The sequence below is a fragment of the Polyodon spathula genome, chromosome 1, assembly GCF_017654505.1.
Source record: "Polyodon spathula isolate WHYD16114869_AA chromosome 1, ASM1765450v1, whole genome shotgun sequence".
NCBI lineage: Eukaryota > Metazoa > Chordata > Actinopteri > Acipenseriformes > Polyodontidae > Polyodon > Polyodon spathula.
This window is the reverse complement of record NC_054534.1, coordinates 18365623-18385076: the sequence shown is the minus strand read 5'-3', so window position 1 is coordinate 18385076 and position 19454 is coordinate 18365623. Positions and strand designations below refer to the sequence as shown.

Below are 19454 nucleotides of genomic sequence, written 5' to 3'. Positions count from 1 at the left end.
TGCAAGGCAGTATGACTGTGTCCTTCTATAAACAAATGTACTGTAAGCAGAACGCAAATACAAGAAGTAGACACTTACCATCAACAATCCCACCAGACGCTGTCCATTAAATGCAGACACCACCAGATGAAAATAAGGTATACCTGTGGAAGTGTTACAAGAAGACAGTATTGTTTATCTCTCCTGGTCTGCTCTACTTAGTGTTGCTATTTTGGTTTTAAAGCCCTGAAGCTGATTATTCGATGTAATCCTATAAAGTACTGGTGATGCACTAACTGTCATTAAAAATAAAGTCATTCTGTACACATAACTAGGAATCTAATCATATTTATGAATCTGAATCAATCTCCATTCCAGACCCAAATGTTTTATTTCCGAATCTATTAAGATAAACTTTTATGATGCACATTATAAAGGCAGGTGCGTTTACTCAAAACAGTATTTTAGAAGAGGTCTCGTGAAAGGTGAATCTGAAAGGGAAATCCTAAAGAAGAGTACAGATCAGATATTAGTGATTGTGAGAAAAAAGCAATTGTCTGTCTCCTATCAAATTAAACGTTAAACTTATTTAAAACATATGTTCATCACCCTTCTTTTAACTTATTTCTTGACAGCACACTTTCATCTCAAGAAGCACATGCAGTGTCTCTCTGTATCCTGATGTCACAGATCTTGAGGGGATTCATCCTTAATGCAACTTCTCTTTTCCCAGACAGCTGAACTCTACTTTAATGTATGTTGTACAGTAACACCATTAGTACAAGTGTAACAACATGTAATATAGGAGTTTTTGTGAGAAGCATGTTGTGTATACAAATACAATGTAAATGAAAGATTACAGATATCAGTACCATGAAAAGGTATGTATCCCAGCACTTACTTCCACAGTGTAAAGTATTGTGAAAAGTGTTGAGTATATTTTGAAAAGTGTTGACTTTAAATCAAGGGAAGTAATGTTAAAACTGTACAATGCATTAGTAAGACCTCATCTTGAATATTGTGTTCAGTTCTGGTCACCTCACTACAAAAAGGATATTGCTACTCTAGAAAGAGTGCAAAGAAGAGCGACCAAAATTATTCCAGGTTTAAAAGGCATGTCATAAGCAGACAGACTAAAAGAACAAAGAAGACTATGTGGCAACCTAGTTCAAGCATTCAAAATTCTAAAAGTATTGACAATGTCGACTCAAGAGACTTTTTTGACCTGAAAAAAAAAAACAAGGACCAGGGGTCACAAATGGAGATTAGACAAAGGGGCATTCAGAACAGAAAATAGGAGGCACTTTTTTACACAGAGAATTGTGAGGGTTTGGATCCAACTCCCCAGCAATGTTGTTGAAGCTGACACCCTGGGATCCTTCAAGACGCTGCTTGATGAGATTCTGGGATCAATAAGCTACTAACAACCAAACGAGCAAGATGGGCCGAATGGCCTCCTCTCGTTTTTGTAAACTTTCTTATGTTCTTTTCTTATATATATATATATATATATATATATATATATATATATATATATAAAATGCGCAAGTGTGACATACACATCACCAGATTCAGGTACTCTCAATACCTTTTGCTAAAGAATGTCCTTAGGAAGCGCATTGCAATTGGAAATGTGGTTCTGCAGACATGTAAACATGTAATAAGACTTAGATACCTCGATTACATCCTTGTTGCTGGGGGTGGTAAATATAACATGCTAAGATGAGCGATAGCTGAGTTTTTTATTTCTTAGACTGAATTTGATTTCTGTTTCTTTTACTTTGAGTTTAACATAAAAAATACCTTAATACTGTTTTTTCTATTTTTATTAGTCAAGCTTAAAGGAAGAAAGAAGGAAACCAGATACAATCTGTATATGTTTACTGCAACAAGATGCATTTGGTGTATGCAGAAAAATTCAGAAAATGGTCAAAGGAAAAAAAAAAGCTTTGCATACAGTACATTTGTAAATTCATAGCTTCATAAGAATATTGAAGAAAATGTCTCGATCTACAACAAAAAAGTGACCTTCCAAACTAGAGTTTTCTGATAACTATGACTGTAAAATATATTTTTTACTAAAATTAAAAAAGGTGAAGGTTTTTCGGTATAATTCTTACATGCTTTTAAATTGTGTAATCAGGTCAAGGTATATAGCAGTTGATATATTCAATTCAATCTTATTGTCTGTCTTTGTGCATGTTTTCTAATTGTTGTTTTTCAAATTCATCCATCAAAATTGTAAAATTTTACTTTACTGTACAGAACTACATTCAAGGTGTTGTCATTTCAACACAAAAATACGTCTATTTCATGTCTTTCGATCAAAGACCACATTGATTTTTACTATGAACTATTCTTCCTTCCTTAAAAACGTAAGCAATATAATTGAATCCTGCACCAGCAAGGTTATTAGTGTCATCCACAACAGCAGTCAGAGAAAGCAATGTGTCTGTTTGAAGTTCAAAGGTTTGCGTTTAAGCCAATCCAGTGCTTTATTAGTTGATGTGCAATAGCTTGTCGTGGTGGCACAAAGAAGGGTTGCTGGCTGTTTTTTCCAAGAGCTTCTGCAACCTGCAAACACCAGTATAAAAAGAAACAGCTTAATTGGAATTCTTTCAGGGATATCTTAAAATATGTCTTTAGTTAGTAGCGACTGCTAACGACTACATAGCTATGCTACATAACAGACGTCTCATTACGGTGAATAGTTAACTGCATGGAATTGGCCTGACCATGAACAGAACAAACATGTTAGAGTAACTTTGTTTGGCAGTTAAACATTAGGTTAGAAGTTTTTCTGTACAGTAACGAAATACCATTTTTTTCTGAACTATACCTGCTGTCTTGTGAACCAACGGGCTTCTTCTATTTCATTCTCGTCCACTTTAATTTCTGTTGTTACAGCTTCAGTCAGGCAGCCAATCATAAGAGAGGAAGGCATTGGCCACGGCTGACAGGAGACATACTGCACATGGCTAACCTTGACTCCACTCTCTTCATCCACCTCTCTCCTCACTGCATCCTCAATGGTCTCTCCTACAAAACAGCAAAAGATAAGATTATTATGACAAAATGATCAGTAACATTAGCTTAACTTGAAGGGACAGATTTACTAAGCTTTTTTCTGTTGCAAAATTTGGTATAAATAATAATAATTCAAATCAATTAAAAATAATAATAGAAAGTGTCTGTTGTATTCACAGTTACATTTTTAAAACATTAACATGCTTTCATTGAACTTGCATCATAGTACAGTAGGGGTAAACTAACACTTGGAATATGACAGTCAAAATACCTGACAAGTACAAAGTTTAAAACAACATGTTTTTTTTTATCCCAGTGGCATTACATACATCACAACTGCAGTTTACGTGTTTTCTTCAAGCACTCTCACTGTTTAATAAGTAGAAATGCTTACTTTTGTAATTATTAGTATTACCTGGCTCAATGAACCCAGCAAGACAAGAGAACATCCCAGCAGGGAAGACTTTCTTTCTGCCCAAAAGGCACTGATTCCCATCAGGGTGGATGACCAACATTATAACAACTGGATCTAAATAAAGTAGGAAGAAAAAATGTTTTTTCTACAAACCGCTGAAACAAAAAGCTGTAAATACAAATCTTAATTGTATAATCCTTTGCTGCCCACATTAATTTTAAATTTAAAAAACATGACAGTGGTTTTCGGAGTATAATGCACAGCCTTTTTAATATTACTGGGGAAGATGAAGAGGGGTGCTCGCAATGCATTGAAGTGTGTCATCTAAGATTTGTTTTTCAGAGTTGACCCATTTCCTGTGAACGTGCAATAAACACAGGAGAGCATAGTCACGTGCCTTTGTATATGTTGCCAGAACACAGCTGAGACGAAAGCAAGAGGAGACACCACTAAAACTTTTATACTGAAATATACAGGCTTCCTGAAGAGCGTGTAAGAGCTGCTGGCAGGGGAACACAGTATGTAATCTAAGAGACCGTATAAACTACTGTAACCAATGACAGAATAAACAAATGTATTTTTGTGTGACTTTTTCTTATGCGAATACCATATTATTTACAACCATTTTGATTCATAGTCGTAGCACTAGGAAGATGTGGTTTACAGTATAGGTTCATTTGACATAAAACAATATTTTAACCCATATTGCTCATTCTAATTGTTAAATTCAATGAGTTTGTATATTGAATTCTGCAGCGTAACAGCATAGGACCATAGAAATGTATTGCAAAAAGTGCTTGGAATGCATCAGAGTGTGTTTTACACCGGTGTTTGGCCTTATCTGAAACTGAAGGTGTTGCTTACTCTTAGATTTAACAGGATGAAACCGTGGCTTGTTTGAGAATACTTCCAGTAAATCTACTTGTTTACTCCAGTTTTCTTTTTTAATTAATTGGATCAGAAATGTAATTAATTGAAGCAAATGGTTATAAAAAGTGCTACTTGTCATGCAATGTTAAAACATAGTTGGATTCAAAAAAAGAAAAACTTGGAGTTTTTCATAGTTTCTGAAGTTTGCTCGTACCAACTCGAGGATAGGATGTATTGTGGATGCCTTGGAGACTCTTGCAACCTTCTTTCAAACAAGACCTCTTGTAACCACCCTCTCTGACTTTAGTTCCACTCCCACATGTAGGGCAGAAGCTGTATCTGCTGTGCCAGGCAAAAACTGACCTTGCCTGTGCAGTAACACCTTGAAAATATTGAAAAACAAAGATGCATACCATTACAAGTCTGAGACTATATAGCAACTGTGACTATTTCCCTTGATAGCATTATATTTTTTAGATAACACCATTTTTAACACTGACAGTTAATACAGTTACACAATAATTTAATATAAACAACTCCTAAATATTAAGTAACATTTTACCATAGTTTTACCATTTTACCAAGGACCTTAGCATTTATAAATTGAATTGGCTTCTGTAAAATGTGTTCCAATGAATAATGGGGGAAGTTACTGTTTAGTTAAAATTATTATAATTAAAAAATAAATATTACATTTTATTTCAGATGTATTTCACACATACACACATATGCCTATCATATTTTAGTTGCTGTATGACAATGTTTATTTGACTAGTATTTACTTTATTCACTTAAAGTTCAAGTCCTAGTTAAAGTGTTACTGAACAGGCAGTAGGGTTTACTTTATAGATTCCTGCTTTGTTGTGTGCATTCCTGCAAAAAGTTTCAAAATAACTGCAGTTGTTTTGATATTTTTATTAACTTATCCCTGGTCATAAAACAGTTTTGAGATATCGGTTAGGCATTGGGTGTATCCCTTCAAAATGTCTTCTGAACTCACAACATCGCCAGCTGACTACAACTTGCTCAATCAGAAACATCTCATTGGTTCCTGACTCCTCTCATAAAGTTTAGCATTTTGATTGATTCACCTGCCTACGATCTACCAGGATCCTAGCTGCTCGCTCCAGTAAAGGTTCAGAATGGCAGAACATGTTTATGAATATGCATGACAAGCGGGGGAGCACTGTTGTGTTGCGTAACGTGTAGACTTCTGGCTTTAGGTTTTATTACTGGTTCTTATTCCACCCTACCCCACCAAAATACTGTATTTATTTATTTCCACTATACAGCAAAGCACATGCATATTCATAAACCTCATTAGTATACTAATCTCACAAGTCACATAGCTGATATTTTTTGTATTTATCCTGGCACAAAATTACAGTATATTTGATAAAAGTTTATTTGACTCCTTTCATGTTTTGATGAAATGGACCCCACATAATTTCCTACTGCCTGTAACACAGGATGTAAAGGTAATGTTTTGGCACACACAAAGCAAGTGGAAGCTAAAACGCACCTGCTTCCTCCTCGGTTAGCTGCAGAAGACCAGGCATGGGTGCTTGAATGAGGCAGCAGTCAGGATATTTGAGTTTAAATTTTGCTACAGGAAGGTCCTCTACACTTAAGGCAAACCAAGCAATCAGCCCATCTTCACCATTTAGCACACTTTCTTTCAAAGAACCTACATTTGTTTTTTGCATCTCAATCCCAAGGAAAATCAAAATGGCTTCAGGTTTACCCAAAAGTTCTTCTACAGCCTCTCTTCCGAACCTACAAAGCCGAACATGTGGTTTACTGGAGTGATCCTTGTCTCCGGATGAAGTAACTAATGGGCTTAGACTAGAGAAGAGAATGTACACTGTGGTTGAGTGAAGCTGCTTGGCTTTTAGCCACTCGGAGTCTGTCCTCTTCTCACTCATTCTGTTTAGGAAGGTTCTACAGAAATAGTTTTCATGCTCCTCAGCAGCACCAGGAAGAAACACAGGTCTGTCTCCACTTTTAGTATTGGCCAATAAATTAGCAATATGTTTATGCCCCCAAAATTTTGCAATATCAAGTGCAGTTTGACCAGATTTATTTACAGAAGCTCTGTCACACCTGGAAAACAAAAATGAACAAAACAAAGAAACAAAACCCATGTTAAAACTTATTCAGATTACCTTTTTTTGCAAGTAAGACAAGGTCAAGTAGTCTTGACTTAGTTAAGCGTGAAGAACCATTCTTATTCCATTCAGTATTGTGAATACATGTTTATGATAACAAGCTTATTGCTTTTTATGTACTGAAAGACTGCGTTATTGTATACAACAGTCAAAATTTCAATATACACAGCATTTTAAATCAATGTGGAAAAAAAAAATTAAGTTTTCAAAATTTTGCTTTACTTATTTTCAGCCATTGTTATACAAATGTCAGTCCTTAAGTCTGATTTCCATTACATGAGAGTAGATGTTGAACTTCATGCTGATTTGAACGCGGCGCTCGCCAAGATAAGCACCAAAAAAGACGTAGCTTTGCAGTAAACTAATGTGATCCATCTGCATCTCCATCCATTTGCGTTGTTTTCCATCTGATGATGTAGGTATCCTTCTGTCTGGTGTTGATTGCTGAAGTGTAATGCTGGCTCCAGGGATCAAATAATTTTGCCTCCCCAGCGCATCAGCACACACAACGGCTGCGATGCTGGCTCCGGGGATCAATCCAGTGTGGTTTCCCCAGCGCATCAGCATGACAACTGTCTGGATTGAGCTAAGTAGGGTACATCTCTGGGGTCTTCAAGTGGGCACCTTCCATCCTCAGTGTTTCGTTGACTAGCCCACAACACCTCAAAAGGGCTCAACAGTGATTCTGGCATCCCAGCATCACCCCCCTCCATCTCCCACTCAGCTCAACCCAGTTTACTTACCTGTACATCAGTGTTGCTTTCTTTCTATTGTGCTTGAGATCCCCATCCAGAATCTTTCCGTCTCAACCACAGCCAGTTGCTGCTTCTTTCTGCTGCTTCAGATAAGTTCTTCACTGTGCGACGCAACTCTTGGCCACCTAACCCGACATCTCTGAGAAACCGGGTTATACAGTGTGCCACAAATCCTTGACAACACACCTCCACTGGGTAAACTCGGTCTCTCCCTCCTTGCTCTTCCACTTCAGCAGCTAGTTGAGCATACCGTAGTTTTTTCCTCTCATACGCCTCATCCACAGCATCTTCCCATGGCACTGTTAACTCTACCAGATGAACAAGGCGTGCTGATCCAGACCACAAGACAATGTCTGGTCGAAGGTTAGTGGTGGCAATCTCAGTTGGAAAAATAAGCCATTGACCAACATCTGCCAGCATCTTCCAGTCTCTAGCAGCTTCCAGTTGTCCTCGGCGAGGCTTGGTTTTAACACCTTTTCTTGGTGGTTGCTCCCCTGGACGGAGAAATATTGTCTTTTTAAAACACACTTCAGGGCTTACCAGACTTATGAGGAGATGTACATAGTTCTTGAATGGTTTAAATAATTTGTTGTGTGTTACTATTTATTCATCAAACATACAAGAAAAACTAATGTTGTGGTACAATGTCACCATGTCTTACCCCCTTTCCAACAGATTCTTCACAACATCAAAATGTCCATTCCGAGCACCAAGCATCAATGCAGTCCAGCCTCTCTCATCAGATTCATTAATCAGGATATCTGATTGAGAAATCACTGAAGATACTCTGGCCACATCTCCCTTAGCAGCTGAATCGAGAAACTGAGCAACCATTTCCTCCTTCGGATTCTTTTGAACGAAAGCCATTTCAGCCTGTAAACGTACAACATACCTGATCAAAAAAGTATGGAGGAGCAGGGACACAGATTAGCAAAAGGAGGTGTTATATCTGAACTTAAATAAGAGATTAACAATATGCAAACATACAGTGGTTGGATAAAATGATAAAAAAATAAAAATAAATACAGATCTTTATTTAAATATTTAACATTGTTCCAGATAGCAACACAAAATGCCTATTAAATAAATGGAAAAAAGCGTAGATTCTTTATAGAAAATAAAATAAAATAAAACAAAAAAAACACCGGATACCTTGCTTGTCTTATACAGCAATTACAGTACAATAATTCGACTAAAGACGATTGACATTAAACGAGGGTAAAGCAGGGGTGTACACTTTCAGCAGAGGGATAGTTAATAAAACAAACATGAGGTAAACGAGTGGGGGAAAAAAAAAAATCCGCCATGGAAATGTTTTTTGCACAACTCGACTTTTCATCAATGTAGTACAATAGCTGATTGTATTGCATACTGTTTTTATTTTGTTTGTTTTTGCTTTTGTTTTGTTTGTTTTTTTCTGTTTGAATTTACGTTTTTTATTATTTTAATACTCCGTTAATGTTTGGAACTCAATTTTAAAATTCTACAGCCTAGGAACCACACTGAACAAGGTTGCACTGACATGACAGGTCAGATCGAAACCAGATAATTTAGCTGTACAAATCGCTGTCCAAAGGTACCACCAAATGTTCCTGTCATGACGCTGCATTCTGATTGGTTATCAAATTACTGTTAATAAAACAATTAATAATCCTCTCCCAACACCGAAACCTAAGGTACCCTATACTGCAGCCATTACACATCTAAAGTAGTTCAAGTTTGGCAGTGAATAAGCATTTGTGTTACTTTAAAAAAAAAAAAAAAGTGACCGGAGAGGAGGTACTGACTTTTGTGATACCTTTGTAAGCACTACGTACACATAAGGCGTAAGTGTCGTATTTAACTGATTATTCTCATATCATATTCTTCAGTATAGCACATGTCACTAACACAGCTACAACATACAGTACTACTACTGCTGTTTATTATTAAATGCCAAAAGAGTTACCTACCGTCTCTTTTTCTCAGACCACCAATTCCAGCACCGAACCGCAAAGACAATTGGGATTTGTAGTCTCTACACACGCGACCTCTAGCGTTACGGTGCTGGATTTTTATGACAACTTGCTGCAACGACAGTACAGTGCGTACGTAGCGCGTTTTACGGCAGGTAGAGACTCCATTGTGTATCTTGGGGGTTAATTGTTTAACTTGATCACTTGCACACACTACTTTAGGAAACAGCACTTTGTTGCTGCAAAGACATACTGGTGGTTTGTTCATAATTCATCAGTTGCTCACGGTTCAGTTTGCTGTCATCAAACGCGCGGCAGGGCAGCTCCACTAGCTGTGTGCCGCTTTATATGGAGAAACTTCACAGATGTGGCTTGGGAGACTGAAACTTTACCGTCATTCAGTAAACATCCACTGGGCACACACACTGAGAGAGACACTCATATTGACTCTCACACACCGAGAAACTCACTGACACTGACACGTCATGCTTTATGGGCTATGTACCCTTGGTTTGTCTTTCGTATCTTGACTTTTTGTAGGTTTTTGTGACTTCGCAGACCTACCCGAGATTAAAGTTCACTCACTGAACTCAATTTCATCCCTGCTGTAGTAGTTTACTGTTCGTTTCAACCTTTATTTGCAAATGTACGAATCGTATTATAATATTATGTTTCGCGCTTACAGTTTTTTTTTTTTTTTTTTTTTTTTTTTTTTTTTCCTGATTTACGACTTCGTTTGGTTCCTGTCATTTTACGCATGCCTCTCAATGGCGTAGGTTCAACTAGCTGCTCCTAAATAAATAAATAAATAAATAAAAGCCATAGTCTATATTAAATAACATTTTGTTTTAGTTTCTTATATTTTAAGGTGTTTTATTACTGAAGGGAAGCACAGAAACAAATCATTGCAGAGTTCTTTAATTAAACACAAACTGAAATCGTGAATCAGTAATTATGTAGTGCAAACACACCTGAAATGCGGCGAAAGGCATTTCTTGCCTAGCCTACTGTATGCAGTGTACTTTTTTCTTTTACCTGTGTTCACGTGCACAGCAAGCACGAAGTAGTTACAATGTTCCTGTTAGCTCCAATATAAAAGGGGGTTCATCTTGGGGTTCTGTGTGTAACTGCATTAATAAACAACGTTGATTTTGGACAGTTCTTTTTGTTTGGGCTCACTTTATTCCCGCACCCAAATCCATAACAGATGACAACGAGTATCATCACACTAATTGGTTGAATCATTAAATACAATACCCCACATGGCAATGTTAAAATCAACCAGGCTCATACTAAGATGAGAACCAGCACTACCACTCCCACATCCTTGGGCCCCAAAATAAATAAATACATAAAAATACCAATAAAAAACGGATGTGCACTGCCGAGTGGCACATCCAGTAAAGGCACTCCGCATGGAGTGCAGCATGCGCCCTATAGCCTGGACGTTATCGGTTCGAGTCCAGGTTATTCCTTTGCCGACCGAGGACAGGAGCTCCCAGGGGGTGGCGCACAATTGGCCGAGCGCCGCCCAGGGGGAGGGAGGGCTAGGCCTGACCAGACGCCTGCAGGCTTGTCTGTAAGCTGCCTAGGGCTGCGTTGTCCTCCGACACTGCAGCTCTGGGTTGCTTCATGGTGAGTCTGCAGTGTGTAAAGAAGCGGGCGGCTGACTGGTCTTCGCCCCTCCTGAATCAGTGCAGGGGTGGTAGCGGTGAGCTGAGCCTAAAAATAATTGGACACTACTAAATTGGGGTGAAAACAATAAGAATAATTGGCGACTACTGAAAAAACAAACAAACCAAAAAAACGATGCACCACTGTGCGGTTTAGTATGTGAAATGTACCCCTGCCACACACCCCTAATCTACCTGCATTTGGTGGGTGCTAATTTCAAATCCCGGATTTCCTCCAAAAGAGATTTCAGTATATCATCAAGGAATCACCCTTTTAGTCAATCAGCATTTTTTTATTTTTTTATTTTTTTACAGTCATTCAGGGACATAACATATTATTAAACAATTGTGAGTTCTAATTTTGAATAAGTACACAGGTGGCCATGTGGCTGGTACATTGAATAAATGATGATCAGTTAGGCTCCAGTCACAGGGTAAAACATTGTGTTTGTGGTGTTGGGTAGATAGTTAATGGTTGGGTGAATGTAAGATGAGTTTAGTGTGGATTAGTTTAATGTTAGTTGGTGTTGGTGTTGAGGAGAATTTTTAAGTGCTGTGTTTCATTGAAAGTGATGGCTCAGCTTTAAGCCACAGGGTATTGAAAGTGTGTGTCTTGTTTTGTTACCATGCTTTCTTTGTTTGTTTTATTATTTAATATTAAACATGTTCATTAGTGCTTAAACTTGCAACTTCTGTCTTTGGGTTTCCTTCCTGGTAGTAACAGCCTTGCCAGTGATGCTGTACTGTCCACAATATCAATTTTATCTTTCTATTTGTTTTAAGTATGCACCTGTAAATTGTATGGTCATTCATTTCTAGCTTATTTTAACGTACCGTAGCCTTTTAGTTTTATGTATCCTTTTATAGGAAGGTTTATTTTTTTCTGTTACAGTATGTATAGTAACTCTACAGTACTTACATACTTTTTCATTTGGAGAGTATTTCCTTTGCTGCCTTCCACAACAAAATCCTTATGGTCACGGGCACACTGTTTTGGGGTTTTTGTGTGTTCGGGCATTTTTTTACATTTCACCACTATTTGCAATTCTGTTTTAAATTCAACAAGTGTGTAAATACTCCCTATCGAACTGGAATATATATTTTAATCTCATGGGCAAGAACAGTCCTCCATTTCTTGTAATCTCGTTTTAAATCTGGCGAGCGTCTTACAATCCTCCAATACAAATGTAGGAATTTGCTGCCACTCAGAAGTTGGGGCGGGTTTAGGTTTTCAGAACTAATCAATGTGAGATATAAATCAGGAAGGAGGGACATTACGCAACTGCATTGCAAAAAGTTTTTTTTAAAGGTCATTTATTTATTTTTTCACAGGGAAAGGGATCAAGTGAGTGTGAATTGAGTCACCATTTCCAGTGTTTTTCTGGTGTTTATTGGATATAACCGTTTTTTTTTTTTTTTTTTTTTTGTAATCAGGGTGTTTTATCAGTTTTTATCGGTTAAAACCAAAAAGCAGAAGCCCTATTTAAAGGACAGTACGTAAACAGCCACATAAACACTTCTGCTGTGTTATATCTAAACCACCTCCAACTAGCAAATTGGTGGATTGGTGTGAAATAAATGTAAATTACACAAAAAGGGCTAACTTAACAACAGGTAATACACATTAAGCCAAGGTCATACATAGGCAATGTAGGCTGGTGAAATGAATGTACTGCAAACTGCTTCAAAGACATTTTTATTTTATATTTGCTATTTTCACTTTTGGGTTCATGGATAACTGAATACAACATTACATTGTACAGTCATGAAAATGAATCAATGACATGCTTATTTTGGTCTCCCAGTTTGAGTTTTCATTCTCTGAAAAGTAACAGAAAAAGATATTCCCATATTCTTCAAACTTTTTTTTTTTTATTATTGTGACCATAAATTCAACTTCAATTTCTGAATTGGAAACAAACAGGGCCATGAAGAATCTTGCCCCTGATTTTCAGACCTGGTCTAATGATGTTATGCTAGACTGGATTGATCTAACTTTGCTGGGTGTTTTTGCCTCATTCTTCTGTTGTGCTGTAAAGGTGTAAATTAAATATTGATGTGGACATTGTCCGAAATGGACTGATCCTCACCAGTGTTTAAATTTCATATTCACCTTTGTGAAATGGCTGAGTCTGTGATGTGAGCTGACAAGAACAAAGGGGACAGATGTATTCGAAAAAAATAAATAAATAAAATAAAACAACTACAAGAGGGCTGTGTGCCATAGGTTAGACCCATACACTCCAAAGCAATTCTGTTGTGTAATTCTTACCAGACTGTCCTCTGCTGGGAAAAGGACAAAGCAATAAAGCAAAGTGAGATTGGTAGGCTTCAGATTGATTTAGAAAGGCCTTGCAATGTGCTACTGTAAAAGCCAGTACTGTGTTCATTGAACAGAACACTGCAAATCTTTGATGAAGCTAAATTCTTAAATGTTTTTTTTTTTTTTTTTTTTAGCCATTTAGTCATATTGTTGTAGCCATTTATCTTTCTGGATTAATATGACATAGCTGGCTACTTAAACATACTTTCTGACGCTGGTTTTGAGACAAGGGAAATCATGTCTGTGACAGGACACCGTAACAAAGGCTCAATTTGCAGCTACTGAACAGCAATCAGCAGGGAAGACGTGATTGGTCCACAATTACGCACCAGCCAATTCACTCCCTGCCTGCTTGAATGGTGCCCGGCTTACAAAAACAAGTTTCGAGTCAGACTCAGTACTACACGGACTACTCAACAATTGTACATGTCCAGATACATTATTATAAGAAAGAGTAAGACCCCAATAAATAAATAAATATGTTAGCAATAATAATACTTTTAATAAAAATAATAACGTTCTCTCTACGTGTATGTCGTTTTTCTATTCTAATTATGTTAGGGACTGTTTTCCTCAGCGGAATGTACCTGGCGAAATATCAAAAGTTCAAGGTAAAGTTTTTTTTTTTTTTTTTTTAAAGAGAAAATAAATAAATAAATAGTTTTCTAATAGCGATAGAGCCCTCTTGATGCAGGCTCTAACATGTGATAGATGACCTTGACTTTCCCGTTGCGGTTATCTACCACACGGTAGAGCCTGCATCGACGTGCTCTGTCACTTAAGCATACAATCAAAATGACTACTTTTAAACTTCTACCCATTTTAAGGAAAGCAAACTGCTCTAGGCTTAATATACTGTTCAGTCAGTCATTTGATATGCACCTAATGTAATTCCAAACATGTTCCCTGTACGTTTGACACTTTTTAACAAGGTATTTTACTATTAGAGATTTTTTTTTTCTTTTTACGAAATAGTTGCTTAAAATATTGGTCTCCGATCTACATTCTTTGTTATATTTGCACAGTGGACTGTAATACCACAGATGAGACAAAGTCAATAAAGGCTGTTCATAGGTATATGTTCCTGAGTTCAGTACTATTGTGCTTTTATCTTTCTTGACTGAAATCGCCACAAGGGGGCAAAACTATGCTGTAAAATGAAAGCTATTGCACCGGCATCAAGCAAGAACAGTGGACCACAGTGATTGCTTTTCAAAACAAAATTTTTTTAATAACAAACACGGTTGTAGGCACCTGTGTTTTCATAGCACCAGGGGTTTGTATTTTGTATTGCTACTTTGGGTGATTATAAATGCAGCAATAGTTAAAAAAAAACCCTGCTGATACCATTGAGTAGCAAATATGAGAGTCGGAAAAGCTAGTGACCAGAGCTCAAATCCTGGCCGCCAGGGTAGAGCGAATATCTTATGCCAGTTACCCAGGCTAAAATCTAGGGGTTCCTATCTAACTCACACAAGCACATGTTTAAGCAATGTGCAGTAAGAAAAATAAAGAATAAAAATCTGTCCATATAAAATCTATGCACTATCCCTTACAGTAATGATATCAGTAATTGGGTTTACATCTTTCCTGTCAATAACCAATCAGCTGGTTCCCTATAATGACTGACATACTTTCAGCCAGTAACATTCTTTCTTTCAGAAAACATTGCTGCGGTGAACTGAACAAGGAAGTACTGTAAATGTAAAGCAGTAACAGACCTCGTGGCTAGGACAGGCAGGCAAATTGAGTTATATGGTAATCCTAAACGGTGCCCTATGTAAAACTCCTTCATGAAAGCTGCAGAACACTGTATAACTAATTGCACAATCTTTCATATAATAAGTTTAAACCCAACATAACATGCATATAAATATATTAATACACAGTGGCTCTCAAAAGTATTCACCCCCCCTTGGTAGATTTTATTTTTCACTTTGACATTATGGACTTTTTTGTGTTGATCAGTGGCAAAAACTTGTACAACTTTTTTGTTGTAGCAATCAAAAATTATAAAATGTATACAGTATATAAATTTATGTGAAGGCCCTCTGTATGGTTAGCCCCGGGATGTGCAAGACCGAACTGTAAACTAATTCAGACTGAGAGCCCTATTCACAAAAGTTCAAGAACAGTTTAAGGAATTGTGACAAAGTGCCCGCCCCTGTGTGTATTTTGTGTTGTGTGTTAATGTTGGTGTATAGTCATTGGTACACAGGATATAAACGGGTCTGTGTAACACAAGTGTTTAAAATGTATATTTGTATTTCGGCAAGTAAAAAGTAATAATATGTGAGCACGGGGAATTGCACTTTATTAATTCACGTGCAGTTGTACTGCGACTCCAATTGAATGATTGATTAGCAATCAAGTCTCGGTACAGCTGCATAACTCACTCGGGGCTGTGTGTTCGGTGAGTGGAGAACAGGATTGGAGACGGAGGTAATAATAATAATTGTAATAATAATAATAGTAATAGTTAAAATATCTGCCCACTGTGTTTTGTTTAATGTTAGTCCGTTTTGTTTGTCTGTTTATTTTGGCTACCAGTGCTGTGTCCTGTGTTTTTGTTTGTCTTACAACCGTTTATTTTCTGACTGTCTGTTCATTTATTAAATGCTGAGCAAGACCATTCGCTCAGCTCCACCAAAATCCACCTCTCTGTCGTTTATTTCCTGGTTCCTGTTTCTGGCTTGACGTCCCCCACTCCAGCCGTCTTTGTGACAAGAATGCACTTTTGAAGAGGGTTCATACACATTATTGTGGTTTTGCCCTTTATCCTTGATGAAGAGGTAGTATTTATGTGTGCATTTTATCCGACAAGAGACATTATATGTAGACTAGTGTATCAGTACTTTAAAAGAAACCCTTGATTTTATTTTCTATTTTTATTGCAAGATTAGGTGCAACTACATAATATTTTAAGAACAATAATTATCCAATATTTTTTGCAACTTCAGAATATATGAAATAGGATGATCTAGTTAAAAAAAAATAAAAATAAAATAGAAAATTCAAGGGAGCCAGTTTCAGAATGTTCAGAATATATCACAAGCAGGTAACCTTGCCCCCTGTCCATACAGAAATTAATTCAACCCCTGAAGCAGCTTTGTTAAATTAGAATCATTCATTTCTAATCCAATTTTCAGCAGTCTGGAGTTTTTCCAGTGCATTGCATTCATGTCCGTGACAGCTTTTCCCTGTAGCTGGGAATATTTAAGTATAATATTTCAGATCCTTTGCTGTAAACTGTTTTTATATTCATTTATAGAGAGAATGAATGTGAGTGACAGAGCATACAAGAGCGGAGCTTCTGTTTTTTCTGAATCCTGATAGATTACTGTACAATGTCCTGTCATTTATTTTTTATTTTTTATAATATATAGTGCCACTTTAATCTTTAACATGTTAATTCTCTATATTTCAAAAGACACATATAACGTTGTAGAGAAAGGAGTATCAATTCAATATCAATGTGAATTATATAGTAAGCAGCTTACAGTAATACAAGGTTTTTGTAAAGTTTTATCAGTGATACTGCTTTAGTAATTAAGATACTTCTGTCTACATAAGGCACAGGTGTCGTTGTCCATCCTTCAACAGTCCAAAGCACCCTTGACAATTGTTCCATAGTCCAATTTCTGTGTTCTTGTTCATATTTTAGCCTTTTATTCTTGTTCCACTTTCTTAACAGAAGTATTCTTACTGCCACACATCCTTTAAGTCCTGATTTCAAGAGTGACCTTCATGCTGTTAATTTGATGGACAACAACACCTGTGTCTTCTGCCAGTTCTATTGTCAATTCAACGCTTGTCTTCTTTCTATTCCTTAAGGATATTATCTTCAAGTATTGCTCATCGTTGTTAGACAGCTTTTTGGGTCTTCCAGTCCTGGGTTTGTCAATTGCAGATGATGTTTCTCTGTACTTGTTGATTATGCTTCAGATACCACACCTTGAAAATCAAATAATGCGAGCTCTTTCACTCAATGTTTTTCCTTCTTTATGCAAGTCAAGGTTGTTGTAATAGTAGAAAACACTAGTGGAGGCATTGAGTGAATTGTCGATGCTCATAATATATCAGAGTAGAAAAATGCAACTTGTCTAAGACTTGCACATCAGTGTGTGTGTGTATATATATATATATATATATATATATATATATATATATATATATATATATATATATATATATATATATTAGGGATGCACCGAATCCAGGATTTGGTTTCGGATTCAGCTTGAATACCTACTTTTGGAGCAGGGTTCGGATTCGGACGAATACTTAGGATTCGGTGAACCAAATCCGAATCCTACATCTGTACAACCATTTTAATATATCCCTCCAATGTGCGCAGTTCTTCTTTAAATAAAAGACATGAATCCGGTGTTGAATGTAACTGTTGTACAGTATTTAATAACAAGAACACGTTTTATGAACTCTGTCGCAGCTCTCAACTCCCTAAATTACTGGTGGCGCACGCACTAAACACACGCAGCTGCTGAATGCAAACATACCCCCGTATGCAACAGCACATTCACATCACACTTTTCATGGAGTAAAGTTATGCAGTAAACCTGTAATATATAGTAACAGCAAACTGTTGTAGACTTTGTTGCTTTGTCTGTCAAACGTGTTCTAGAGATCATACTGAGATAAATACAAAATAAATCGGTGCACAGAATATACATTTTTTGTAACTTTACAACTGTCAGATGTGCACGACATTGTTGAACAATATATGCTTTAGTAAATTCAATTTTATGTTATTGCAATATGCAATTACAAGTTGATCCATTTGAGAACTGCTGTGTTTTATTAAAATATATTTTTAAACTATGTCATAGCTTATTTGATATGTGTTACACACACAGTGCATTTAAATCAACGTGGGTTTTATTTCACAGGGAGATCATGCAGGTCACTCATCATGGTAATTTTTTCCTCATAGCTCTCAGTCTCAGATCAGGTACATTGAACTTGAGAGAACATTTATTTTAATGGGTAATGCGTGAGTCTCGCATGCGAGGTTGAGGCTACTCCTCCCCCAGTGCTGACAGTGCCGTTATTCCAGCCAAATTGATACTGTTTTGAAAGCATCTAGCTGCATAATGTTGTCTTTGGTGGTTTGGTTATTTTTTTGGATATTTTTATCATGAATGTTTTTTTTTCTATTCTTTTCTATTATGTCAACTCCAGTGTAGAACTTTAATCACCACACTGTAGTATATCATGTCCTCCCCCTGTCTTTTTTCTGGGATATATTTCCATTCTGTAATGAAAACACTATTAACCGAAAGGCTCAAAACTATAGATTATGCATGTCCCTTGTTAGTAGCTGCCAGTCTGTTTTTCATTCAATAGTTTCCTTCTGTTTTCTTGACAGTTTTTGTAGATTCGGTATTCGTACAAATCTTTTGAGATGGATTCGGTATTCGGCTGAATCCCAAACATTTGGATTCGGTGCATCCCTCCTATATATATATATATATATATATATATATATATATATATATATATATATATATATATATATATATATATATATAGAGAGAGAGAGAGAGAGAGAGAGAGAGAGAGAGAGAGAGAGAGAGAGAGAGAGAGAGAGAGAGAGAGAGAGAGAGAGAGAGAGCTCGCAAAAGTATTTCAGACCCTTCCTATGGTGTCCCATTTTGTGAAATTACAAAATGATGCATACACATTTTTTAAAACTTAATATTTTATTCAAAAGTTGATTACTGAGACTGAAGACTTCTAAGGGTAAGATAACTTACAGTTAATGTCAGCAAAAACTAAAGAGAAAAAACTGAAATATGTTGATTGAATAGGTATTCAGACCCATCAACTCATATTTGGTGGAAGCACCTTTGGCAGCAATTACAGCCGCAAGTCTTTTTGGTTAAGTCTCTACCAATTTTGCACACCAGCTTGGTGCAATTTGTGCCCATTCTTCTTGGCAATTTTGCTCAAGCTCTCTCAAGCTGCTTGGGGATCGCTTATGGACAGCAGTTTTCAAGTCTTTCTACAGATTCTCAATAGGATTCAAGTCAGGACTTTGACTGGGCCACTCAAGGACAATCACTTTCTTATTCTTAAGCCACTCCAGTGTAGCTTTGGCCTTGTGCTTTAGATCATTGTCCTGATGAAAGGTGAATTTTCACCCCGGTTTTAATTCTTTACAAGACACAGACAGGTTTTCCTCTAGTATTTGCCTGTACTTTTCTCCATCCATTTTTCCTTCAGTCCTAACAAGCTTTCCAGTCCCTGCTGAGGAGAAGCAGCCCCATAG

At 36.9% G+C, this 19454-nt stretch overlaps 1 protein-coding gene across 2 annotated transcripts; it reads right to left on the bottom strand.

Annotated features, from left to right (window-relative positions):
• Positions 1 to 1843: 1843 nt before the first annotated feature.
• Positions 1844 to 9538, bottom strand: nudt12 (nudix (nucleoside diphosphate linked moiety X)-type motif 12). 2 transcript variants are annotated; one of them, XM_041248927.1, is made up of 7 exons: positions 9167 to 9538; positions 7876 to 8087; positions 5814 to 6394; positions 4506 to 4673; positions 3422 to 3535; positions 2819 to 3018; positions 1844 to 2553 (listed from the first exon to the last, which is right to left on the bottom strand). In XM_041248927.1, the coding sequence occupies exons 2-7, from the start codon at positions 8079 to 8081 to the stop codon at positions 2443 to 2445; spliced, it is 1380 nt and encodes a 459-aa protein (XP_041104861.1). In that variant the 5' UTR covers positions 8082 to 8087; positions 9167 to 9538; the 3' UTR covers positions 1844 to 2442. The 2 variants fall into 2 exon arrangements, with proteins under 2 accessions (XP_041104861.1, XP_041104872.1); XM_041248938.1 differs by having other exon boundaries at positions 7876 to 8106; positions 9167 to 9232.
• Positions 9539 to 19454: the final 9916 nt, after the last annotated feature.